Genomic DNA, 11,919 nt, shown 5'->3' on the forward strand with positions numbered 1-11,919 from the left:
CTGTGTCATCTGTCAAAAATCGTGATGTCCATGGCACACTAATTCAAAATTCAAACACCTTGTACTAATACTACTATGATACGTTTTTCATAGTTACATTTTTCTATTAATTGATATTTTAATTTATGTTAATTGTGTTGTGAATATAAAAAATTTGTAATGCAAGGAATAAAGCAAACAAACGTGAAAAATCAGTGGTTTATTATGCCTAATAAAAAAGTTGAATTTATAAGATTGTGTTAAAATGATTGACCAAATTATGTATGCTAGTATTATCCTAACTAGCCAACAAATTGGGTTTTCCGGTCAAAACATCGCAAATCCATACACCCTGTATACATGCCGCTTGAAAAAAAAATAGTATACGTTACACGCACGTGTAGAAAGCGATTATTGTGCCCCCAATAATCGCCTCTTTCTACGCCTAATAACATAATATACTATTCTTCTAAATTTTGTAGTACGTCACTGTTTTTTCAATTATATCAGCTAATAAGATAATTTGATTAGCATAGTACAGGTAGCACATCGGCATCCTGATCGTAAAATAAAAAGTTCATTTATTTGTCCTTGTATAAGTACATGGAAATTATTAATTCTTTGCGTAAGCGTATTAAATTGAAGAAAGGAATTATGTTTTTATTTTGTATTTTCAAGGGTAATTATGCAACACACCAAACTTTTGGTTCACCAGTACACAAAATTTATAGTAAACCGTAAATTAAATGTTATTTAAATAGTCTTAACAATTGTTACAAAGCACTAAAGCAGGAGTAGTAAAACAAATCCTGCTGTCAGGAGTAGTATTTTAAATGTACATAAAACAGCTTGATATACGGATTAGTTGTCTTTTATTGAAAATTACACAAAAATAACTCTATCCAGCTATAGGTTGATGGTTGACTTGTAGATAATTATCCAGCCACTTTTCGATGATGGGCAAATTCTCGTTACTCCATTTCGTTTCCTCTTTAATGTTTTTCAAGGCTTTTTCGATGACAAAATCGGCGTTGCCAAAGTCGGTTTGCCGTTCCACGTACAGGGCGGACACCATATCCAAACCTTCCTGGGTCTTAAAGACGCTGGTCGCTGATGAAATGATGCTGTTCCATAACATTGGTTTCTCCTCAAATCTGCATAAAGTACAAAGTAGTACAGAAACGGTTTAATTTAAAATCATAATTATATTTCCTGAACGTCATTTTTCCATAAAAAATTGATTCGAATTGCTTGATTTCACGGTACCGCCAAGTAAAACATTGAAAAAAACGCTATTTGACCAATTCGATCGGTAAAATCGTACTATGCACTGTGATAATAACACCAGTAAATGGTAATCACCAGTAGAATTCAGTAACCGAATAATAATCAACTATGGGTTGAGGTCAAATCAACTTAAACTGTAGGTTATCAATTATTTCATTGTTTCTTTGTACTGCACTGCATGACTTTACATTTTGTGGGTTCTCCTCCTACTGTAGTTGAAATTAGGTTATTTAACCGAGTAATTACATCTGAAATTTCCTACGTTTGCAAAACAACCAACGTCAACAACCTTAATTAGTTTATAATGTTTAAGAATCCGAGGAACGACAACACACAAAAAAATATAGTAAAGAAATAGGAGAAAGTACTTTTAGAGTTTCAAACGGTTAGAAAACAGAACAATCTTATAAAAAAAATTCAGAATTTCTTCTTGACAGTGTTCAGACACTGTGGCTATTTGAATAAAGTCTGATGATGCCGTAAGGCAAAACACATGCACCTATAATATAAAATTTCAAAATTACCTACTATTAGAGACGTCTGACATTAATTTTACAAGAGACAAAAATGTTTCAAAATAAAGTAAAAATATTGGGAACTTTTTAGAAAGGTATAAAACTCTAGAAAAAATAGTGCATTTAAGCGGGTTTTTGAATAAACAACAAAAGGATACACCAAAAAAATTGGTCACCGTTGACGCCCTCTAGTGGCCAAACGGTACCACTAACCAACCGACTTTTCTACGTCAATATAAAGCTCATTTCATTGGCTGTCCATCGACATATAAAAGTATATACAAAGTGTTACAAATACGCGTGTTATTTACGGTTTACAGACAGGGTGCCCCAGAAACACTTTTTCCCTGGTTAGGGCCAATTTGACCCTGGAAAATTAAGAAAACACGGTTACATGAGCTACTAGGTCTACTACGATGTAATGCATAGAAATTCCTGGAAAAACCGATTTTGCAAATGACATTTTTCGTAAGGGTCAAATTTGCCTGAAACACCACCACAATTCCAATGGGTTTTGCGTTATGTTGGCCACTTAGCGTAAGCGAAAATCGACTTTAATGATTTTATTTCTACAGTTTTGCTGGCTCTACATTTGACATTCACTGTGCTAGGTTTGTACCAAATATCAGGACGAATTAAAAAAAATCCCTCAAAGAAGTTAGAGTGGTTACACTCAAGAAAAACATTTAGTTAGCTTTGGAGCCCTCTGGAGGCCAAACGAAGCACCCTATCAACATAAACGGCCATATTTTTGAATAGCCTATTATATTTTCTATCTATTGACATGTAAAAGTATTGCAAATAAACGAGTTGTTTGACTGAATTTGACAGCTGCTACTTTGACCTTCAATAACTCGATTATTTTCACAGTTACAGGGTGGTTCAATGTTACATTACCAACGGAATTGGCTTAGAATATGCCCTGGAATCAAAATACGTAACACAATGTGTGTCCAGTTGGAAATTACAACATTTTGTTATTTATAGTTGTTTGGAACTGCTTTACAATGTTGCCAAAGCTTCAAAATAATTATACTTTTTCGTTAGTTAATTATTTGTGTTTTAACATCTTTCTGGGCGTTTTCTAACAAATTAAAACCATTCTAAAACGGTTTAAAACACTTCTAGAGGCCTGTGGCAGTTTTTGAAAAGTTTTCAATGGTATTTAGAGGTCCATGGAACTGAAAATGGTCCTAGCGGCCTCTAGCAGTTTAAAACAATTCTAGGAAGGTTTAAAAGACTTAAAAGAGACCTTTGGCACTTTCAAAATGGTCCTAGAGGCCTCTGGCAATTTAAAACAGTTCTGGGATTATTTACGATACTTGCAAGGTTCTTAGTAGTATTTAAAGGTCTTTGGAACTTTCCAAATGGTCCTAGAGGCGTCTGGCAAAATTAAAAAAACAATTTTGAGAAGGTTTAAGGCACTTGTAAAGACCTCTGGGATTTTTTTACAAGTTTGTAATGGCATTTAGAGTTCTATAGAACTTTCTAAATAATCCTACAGGTTTTAAACACTTGCAGAGGTCTATAAAACTTTCAAAGTGGTCCTAGAGTCCTCTGGCAATTTAAAACAGTTCTGGGATTATTTAAGACACTTGCAAGGTTCTTAGTAGTATTTAAAGGTCTATGGAACATTCTAAATGGTCCTAGAGGTTTCTGGCAATTTAAAACAGTTCTGGGACTATTTAAGACACTAGTAAAAGCCTCTGGCATATCCTAAAGGGTTTCTAATAGCCTTTAGAGGGGTATGGAAGTTTCAAAATTGTCCTAGAAGCGTCTAGCAATTTTAAACAGTTATGGAAAGGATTAAGATACTTGCAGAATTCTCTGGCACTTTTAAGAAGGTCTCTGACACCTTCAAAATGGTCCTAGAGTTCTTTGGGAAGGTTTAAAACACTCGACAATTTTTGGTATAGAAAGTTTCTCCCTAAATTTTATCGTTTTTGAGATGTGTACCATATTAAACATTGAAATGTTCAATATTTGTTTTGCAAAATCAAATCAATCACTAGGATAACTTGCCTGGCTTTAATAACATCCCAATTCTTCCTCAAAAAGTGGAACAGTGTTGTGTATCCATTAGAACCGCCCGTCAACATACTGAATATCAGATAGATATCATTATCAGTGAAATTTCCATTTTGTTCCAGAACGGTGATATTAAGCAGCCTTTCGATTTTCCAGGAATCGTTCGGACAACCAGCCAGCGTTTTCAACAAATAAGTTCGTTCGCTCGGTTTCCGGTCCTGCGGGAACTTTATGATTCGCTGCAAACCAAACTCCCACTCCTCTTTCGTGCCCCACTTGAATACCGGACAGATGAATTGGTTGGCAACCCTGACAATCACAGGAAACTTTTTATAAAAATTCGAGAAAAAACCAGTACACTTACGGATTTCCTTCGTCAGGATTGGGACTTTCGCGCCATTTTTTAAACGCCTTTTGCGCCTCTTGTATGCAAGGGCTGTAGCCGGCTTGACACAAAAACACTTTGGAGGAACTGCGCAAATGCGCCCGACCCTCAGGCTCTCCCTCTTGCGGTTCGTTGCCCAACTCCTCGTACAAGGGCGTCAACAAAATCCGCACGTACGTCTGGAACTTTGCGTGAACCGCTGAACTGTCGATGTGTTTTCCTATGTGATCGATCAAAGTGAACACCGGATCCCAGGCTAGGTATTCGCGTTCGTTTCGCAGGAATAGAGTCATATTTAGAGCGGTGGCGAAACTTAAGTCACCAGCGTAGGCTAAATTCCAAGCGTCGTGTAACAGTTTAGCTCTAGTGTAAACGGGGATTTTGGTACGATTCTCTGTTTGTAGGTAACGGGCTAGTTTGTTCCAGTTGTCAGCGTCATAATTAACCGGAAAAGGACCTACAAAATGTTAGAATTTGTTACAACTAATCTTAAATAAGACGAGTTAAAATTATGTCTAGTTTGTAAAAAGGTAAAATTACCTTTTTGTAATATGGTACAAGTTGGTTTTGTTTGAAGTTGATGTTGTGTAATTTTTCGGGCTGTCTAATTTAATTTACTTATCATAAAAAAAAAACGTTCAAAGTTATTACTCTGTTGCTGATTACAACCCAACAGGTTATGGGCCCAGAGTTTCGTTAAGCTGCGGAAGTGATTTTGAAGATAGTGTTACAGAGGTCAGGAGCTTTTAAGCAATTTCCAAAGCATCTGGATAATTTAGAAACTTTTGGAAGCTTTTAGGTTGTTTCAAGAAGGTTTGGAAGCTACAAAACTGTTCTAAGTTTTGTAAGAAACTTCTAGGTTATTTAAATAGCCTCTGGAAGATTCTAGAAAGTTTTGAGAAAGCTTCTGAGAGTATCCAGACGATTTTAGAAACTTTTGGAAGTTTACAGGTGGTTTCAAGACAATCTGGAAGCTTCTAAACTGTTCTAAACGCATTTAGAAGCTTCTAAGATGATTTTAGAGCAATATTTAAGTTTCAGGGACATTTTGAAACATCCAAACTGTTCTAGGAACTTTTAGAAGCTTCTAAGTTATTTCAAGAGCATCTGGAAGCTTCCGGAGAGTTTTGAATATTTCTAGAAGCTTCTAGACTGTTTTAGAAACGTTTGGAAGCTTCTAGATGGTTTCAAGAAGATTTAAATGCTTCTAAACTGTTTTAGATGTTTTTAGAAGCTTCTAGGTTATTTCACGAGCCTCTGGAAAAAAGCGCAGGAGGTAAACGCAGTTTTCTTGACAATTGGCGAAGAAACCATGTATTAGGAACACCTAAAAATCGAGTCGAAAAACTTGAAATACTACTTGAAGACCGTATTTCAAGGGTTTAAGTCAATATTTGGTCTAGCAAGTCTTGAAATTTGCCTTAAAAACTCAAAAATTTACTTGAGAGACAAACTGTAAGATTTCAAGTAAATTTTTATGGTTTTTGCGTCTTTTTTTCTGTTTTCAGGTAATTTTTCATGTAATTCAGGTCAAAACCCTTCAAAATTTACTTTAAAGCTGTTTTTGAAGCCTCTTAAGTCAATTTCCATGGGTTTGTAATCGATATTTAGGCTGCAAGCTTTGAAATAGGTTTCAAAGGCATGAATATTGATTTGAGAGACAAACTCTAAGTTTTCAAGTAAATTTTTATGGTTTTCGTGTCCTTTTTTGGTTTTTCAGTCAGTTTTTTAGGAATCCAGAGCAAAAACCCTGAAAATTGACTTTAAAGCTGTTTTTGAAGCCTTTGAAAGCTTCCAGACTGTTTTAGAAACTTTTTCAAGCTTCCATGCGGTTTCAAGAAGATCATTAAGCTTCAGGGCTGTTTTAGGAACATTTGGAAGCTTCCAAACTATTCTGGAAACTTTTAGAAGCTTCTACACAATTTCAAAAGCATCTGGACAGTTTTGATAGTTTCTGGAAGCTTTTAGACTGCCCGATGCCTAATTTAATTTTCTTATCATAAAAGAAAACGTTCAAAGTTATTACTCTGTTGCTGATTACAACCCAACAGGTTATGGGCCCAGAGTTCGTTAAGCTGCGGAAGTGATTTTGAAGATAGTGTTACAGAGGTCAGGAGCTTTTAAGCAATTTCCAAAGCATCTGGATAATTTAGAAACTTTTGGAAGCTTTTAGGTTGTTTCAAGAAGGTTTGGAAGCTACAAAACTGTTCTAAGTTTTGTAAGAAACTTCTAGGTTATTTAAATAGCTTCTGGAAGCTTCTAGAAAGTTTTGAGAAAGCTTCTGAGAGCATCCAGACGATTTTAGAAACTTTTGGAAGTTTACAGGTGGTTTCAAGACAATCTGGAAGCTTCTAAACTGTTCTAAACGCATTTAGAAGCTTCTAAGATGATTTTAGAGCAATATTTAAGTTTCAGGGACATTTTGAAACATCCAAACTGTTCTAGGAACTTTTAGAAGCTTCTAAGTTATTTCAAGAGCATCTGGAAGCTTCCGGAGAGTTTTGAATATTTCTAGAAGCTTCTAGACTGTTTTAGAAACGTTTGAAAGCTTCTAGATGGTTTCAAGAAGATTTTAATGCTTCTAAACTGTTCTAGATGTTTTTAGAAGCTTCTAGGTTATTTCACCTCTGGAAAAAAGCGCAGGAGGTAAACGCAGTTTTCTTGACAATTGGCGAAGGAACCATGTATTAGGAACAGCTAAAAATCGAGTCGAAAAACTTGAAATACTACTTGAAGACCGTATTTCAAGGGTTTAAGTCAATATTTGGTCTAGCAAGTCTTGAAATTTGCCTTAAAAACTCAAAAATTTACTTGAGAGACAAACTGTAAGATTTCAAGTAAATTTTTATGGTTTTTGCGTCTTTTTTTCTGTTTTCAGGTAATTTTTCATGTAATTCAGGTCAAAACCCTTCAAAATTTACTTGAAAGCTGTTTTTGAAGCCTCTTAAGTCAATTTTCATGGGTTTGTAATCGATATTTAGGCTGCAAGCCTTGAAATAGGTTTCAAAGGCATGAATATTGATTTGAGAGACAAACTCTAAGTTTTCAAGTAAATTTTTATGGTTTTCGTGTCCTTTTTTGGTTTTTAAGTCAGTTTTTTAGGAATCCAGAGCAAAAACCCTGAAAATTGACTTTAAAGCTGTTTTAGGAACATTTGGAAGCTTCCAAACTATTCTGGAAACTTTTAGAAGCTTCTACACAATTTCAAAAGCATCTGGACAGTTTTGATAGTTTCTGGAAGCTTTTAGACTGCCCGATGCCTAATTTAATTTTCTTATCATCAAACGTTCAAAATTATTACTCTGTTGCTGATTACAACCCAACACAAAAACCTTAGCTGTTGCCATACAAATTTTGCAAAAGAACATACCAATTTCTTCCGGGTTTACTATAATAAACTGGTCTTTATCAGGCAAATTTTTCAATTCAATCTCCCTCTCTTTCTTCATCCACACCAGAGGAGTGGTATTGAAGAAATTGAGCTTATCTTGACGCACCAAGACCACCGGAATCCACCAGAGAAACTTTTCCTGATCAGGAACGTCGTGCGGTCTTTCACGCAGGTAAACCCTCTACAAAACATATTCAATTTCCTGCTTTCAACCTTGATTCTGTCATATTACTTGTTGAATTTTAGCGGTGTTGGTTTCATAGTTCCTAGTGACGGTGACTACGGGCAGTCGGTCTTTAGTGATCCACGATCCGGCTATTTCATTGATAGTGATCGGTTCTGGTAGGCTCTTGTCAAACCTGGCTTGGTCAGTCAACGACATCCAGACGTCGTCTGCGAAGAAGGTTTTAAACTGTCTGTGGACGTCAACCCTTAAATGTGGACTGTGTCACTCCCTTATGTATTTCATTACCTGTCAGCCATGAATCGTTGCAGACCGTGCCTAAAAGTGCACTCCCCAAGCGTGTAATTCAACATTCTAAACACCAATTCCGTTTTGGCAGACGAAGAGTCCTGCTTTATTGCCGTGTTTTTACCGTGAGGGTATCGTTTGCTGAATTCGTAATAAATGGAGTACAACATGGTGGTCGGCCAATTGTTGAAAGTTTCGTTTTCGCCAATCTAAATCCAAACATTGTCTTTATTATACAGAGTGTCACAAATTGTAAAGAGAGATAGTAGTAAACAACGCAAGAAATATAAATGCACACTTCCTGGCTATAAGAAGAGAGCAAAAAACTAAATAAGCTTTCTTCATCAAGTTTTCAAATCAATTCTTCAGCTTGAAACAAGAAAATTGTTTGTATTACTAGGAGTTACTTAGTGGCTACAAAGCTGTCTTTGTTGCAGTTCAGAAAGACCAAAAAATGTCACCAGTGTCTTTCAAACTGTCTTCTGAGTCTTGAAAGTATTACAAGAGGATCTCAAACGGTTTTTGCAGGTCAGAAATACCAATAGAATGGCAAAATAGCATTAACGGTTCTCAGTTGCTTAGATTCTCAAGGTTGAGAGAAAAATTGGTTAAGTTTGAAGCCCTCTAGCCGTCAAACGGTTTAATCTACCAACCAGTGTTGTCACATCTTTAGAAAGCCCATTTCATTGGCTATCTATCGACATACAAAAGTCCATACATTATGTGTCAAATAAGATAGTTATTCACGATTGAATGAATCTTATTAGGGCACTTTTGAGGTTTTGCAGGTTTGCGAAAACCAAATTGCTCTACGTTTGCTTCTTTTGGTGATATCCCGTTAACCATCGAGTTTGTGACACCAAAAGTCTACTTACAGTGTAACAGTGTAAAGTTAAGTTGAAGCTTATCAACAACAGTCACGTGACCCGGAAAATATCCATCTTTAACCTTAAAGACACTGTAAATTCTATTTAAACAGTTGGAAAAGCTGATAATGTAAAAGCACATCACGTGATTGTGACAAATTAAATTTGCAGTGGGCAACACTGTAAAGTTAAATTGCAGCTTGTCAAAAACAGTCACGTGACCAAGAAAATGTCATCTTTAACCTTGAAAAGTCTGTAAATTACATTTAAACAGTTGGCTGAAGCTGAAGTTGTAAAAGAACGTCTTCTGATGGTGACAAATTAAATTTGCAGTAGGCAACACTGTAAAGTTAAATTGCAGCTTGTCAAAAACAGTCACGTGACCAAGAAAATGTCATCTTTAACCTTGAAAAGTCTGTAAATTACATTTAAACAGTTGGCTAAAGCTGAAGTTGTAAAAGAACGTCTTCTGATGGTGACAAATTAAATTTGCAGCTGAGAACAAAAGTCTCCTTACAGTTTGTGATACACAATTCAGAGACACCTTATACAGGTGTGGTAAATCCAAAACCGACCATAGGAAAACCGCGTAACGGACAGAGAAACGTACATTATTGCATGGGCGGGACTAAGACAGAAAACGAAAAAAATATCAAGTAGGCCATATTTTCAGCGCGCTGTTGCCAAACGCCAAGTTATTTTGTCGACGGTATTTGAGTGATACTTGGCGTTTGGCAACAGCGCGCTGAAAATATGGCCTACTTGATATTTTTTTCGTTTTCTGTCTTAGTCTCGCGCATGCAATAATGTACGTTTCTCTGTCCGTTACGCGGTTTTCCTATGGTCGGTTTTGGATTTACCACACCTGTATACGTTAAATGTGCAGATTAAAATGATTACCTTTAAACTGGTGTAGGCTGTCACGTAACGAACTAATGCGTTATTAATGTGGGCGTCGCTCCACCAAAATGGCGTCGCCAAAGCGCCCAACCACTGATAAACCAGTTCTTGCGTCAAATGCCAGGAACCCTTACTAGTAATCTCACTCTCCCTGCAACCAAACGCTTTAAAAACTTGCGAATGTCAACTTGTAAAGACTAACTTGAACATTAAAACTCCCCAACTATCTGCCGGTCTTGTCGCTTGGTAATTGGGCAGAGCAAAAATGTTTAACTCTGGCAAAGGATAGGGGGAGCCCCAAAAGTCCTCCAGACATTGAATGGACTTGGATACTTTACGGGTCACGTTGACTAAAGCGTCTAAGAAATCAGGTCTGGCCCAAATTTTCATGTTGATATCTGGAAAATAGACTAGTATTGACCATCAGTTAATATTTTTTCCTAAAAAAAGTGTTTTTTTGTGGTCACCTTCGCTGTCACTAACGTTATGATTGATGAATTTCAGTTCTGAGATCACTAAAGCCAGTGAGAATGTGGCTATTGGAGGCGTGGTTTGGAATTTATCAGTTACCCAATAATTACTAAAAAAATTGGTTTCAGTTGCAGTTACTTGTGTTGCACGGACTTACTTTGGATCACTACTAGATTCAAGAGGCATATTAAACACAGCCTTCATGAAATTCGGTCTGACTACGGTTAAAGTGACTGGAACCTTGTAAGACGGTTCATCAAAGCAAGGAAATACGGTCCTGGCCATGTTAGGTCTCATAAATGTGGCAACATACCTAATATCAAGCAAATTAAAAATTGTGTCCTATGCAATATTAAAACCACCCCACCATTTGGGCTGTTTGGTTTGGGAATCAACGTAAGAACTCCTGAACAAGCCCTCGGAAGTGTTATTGAACATCAACCCTTCAAATTTGATGTAAATTTCCAGCACCCCTCCCGTATTTACGTCAGCGCTCAGATCAATAGTAAAAATTGATTGTTTGGGCACCTGCTCCCAGTTGGATTTCAAAATTTGCACCTTACTCTCAGAGTGTTCTCTAAATTAACACAAAATAAGGAATTAGGCAAAAAAAATGTTTGAGTTGATTACTTTTTTGACTCGTAGTCGCTGGGCAGTACTTGCACCACTTTTAGAGCGGTAATAGTCAAATCGGGATGTTTGTGCATTGAAATTTGCTTAGTTCGGTGCTGTACGGTGGTGTTGATGCGGATTTCTCCACTGAAATTGCCCACTTCAGGATTGGGGTGCAATTTCACGTTATAGGAATTGGGAGTGACATCTCCAGGAAGTTTGGTGTCCGAAATTAGACCGTGAGCTGCTATTAAATCTATACTTCGTTTTTCTAAACAGTTTACCTAAAAAAAAGCTACACTCAGTGATTTTTTTTTTTTAAAGTACCACCTACCTTAAGGGTTGTAACAGTCAAGAGTAGTACAACCAGAAAGTTCCACATAATGCTATTGTAAAGAACTTGTTGTTATTATTGTGTGTATTTGAAAGTTGTACAAACTTACCTTTAGAGTAGCTTAAAACGTTAACATTTCACTAGGTCACAAATATGAATGAAAATTTTAAATTAGTACAAACCGTCATTCAAAGTATTCAGGAGGGACACAGTGTAATTCCTCTGGATTTAAGTTGCAATTTGGGTCACTTAATCGTGAAGAACGTTTCTAAATCAGAGAAATGACACTCTAGTGATAAAATCAGGAGGAATTTACGCCGGTCCGATTTACAACAGAGCGGCATTATCCTGTTAAGACAGAAAGGGTGAATTAGGACTAATCAGTAAATTGGACGATATGATAGGGGACAAAAACAGCATTAAATCACGACGAACGCAATAACATCATTCGTAATTTGCGCATTAATTTAGAAAGGTTCTTTTGTCATGCCAGTTGAAAATAGGAAAACCGTGTAACTGACAGAGAAACGTAGATAATTGCATGCGTGGGACAAAGACAGTAAACGAAAAAAATACCAAGTAGGCCATATTTTCAGTAGGCTGTTGCCAAAATCCATTACCGTCGACAAAATGTATTGGATTTTGGCAACAGCGTACTGAAAATATGGCCTACTTGGTA

The 11,919-nt window shown here is 36.5% G+C and overlaps 1 protein-coding gene across 2 annotated transcripts; it reads right to left on the reverse strand.

Moving 5' to 3' along the window:
• Nucleotides 1–834: 834 nt before the first annotated feature.
• On the reverse strand, nt 835–11,521 carry LOC145733210 (aminopeptidase N). Of its 2 annotated transcripts, none has more exons than XM_081985916.1 (14): nt 11,350–11,521; nt 11,241–11,292; nt 10,925–11,190; nt 10,662–10,871; nt 10,452–10,607; nt 10,291–10,403; nt 10,026–10,221; nt 9,824–9,974; nt 8,058–8,266; nt 7,818–8,001; nt 7,565–7,766; nt 4,174–4,651; nt 3,804–4,118; nt 835–1,133 (listed from the first exon to the last, which is right to left on the reverse strand). In XM_081985916.1, the coding sequence occupies exons 2-14, from the start codon at nt 11,286–11,288 to the stop codon at nt 878–880; spliced, it is 2,784 nt and encodes a 927-aa protein (XP_081842042.1). In that variant the 5' UTR covers nt 11,289–11,292; nt 11,350–11,521; the 3' UTR covers nt 835–877. The 2 variants fall into 2 exon arrangements, with proteins under 2 accessions (XP_081842042.1, XP_081842041.1); XM_081985915.1 differs by having other exon boundaries at nt 10,026–10,233; nt 11,350–11,519.
• Nucleotides 11,522–11,919: the final 398 nt, after the last annotated feature.

The sequence above is a fragment of the Ips typographus genome, linkage group LG8 (assembly GCF_016097725.1).
Source record: "Ips typographus isolate SLU linkage group LG8, UJ_Ityp_2.0, whole genome shotgun sequence".
Taxonomy (NCBI): Eukaryota; Metazoa; Arthropoda; class Insecta; order Coleoptera; family Curculionidae; genus Ips; species Ips typographus.

Bases quoted from the DNA above. Each gene is read 5' to 3' on its own strand.
- LOC145733210 (XM_081985915.1), bottom strand. From the start codon at position 11,288: ATGTGGAACTTTCTGGTTGTACTACTCTTGACTGTTACAACCCTTAAG. The intron at 11,191-11,240 runs GTAGGTGGTACT...GCTTTTTTTTAG, and splicing joins TGACTGTTACAACCCTTAAG to GTAAACTGTTTAGAAAAACG. The intron at 8,002-8,057 runs GTAATGAAATAC...TGACGTCCACAG, and splicing joins CAACGATTCATGGCTGACAG to ACAGTTTAAAACCTTCTTCG.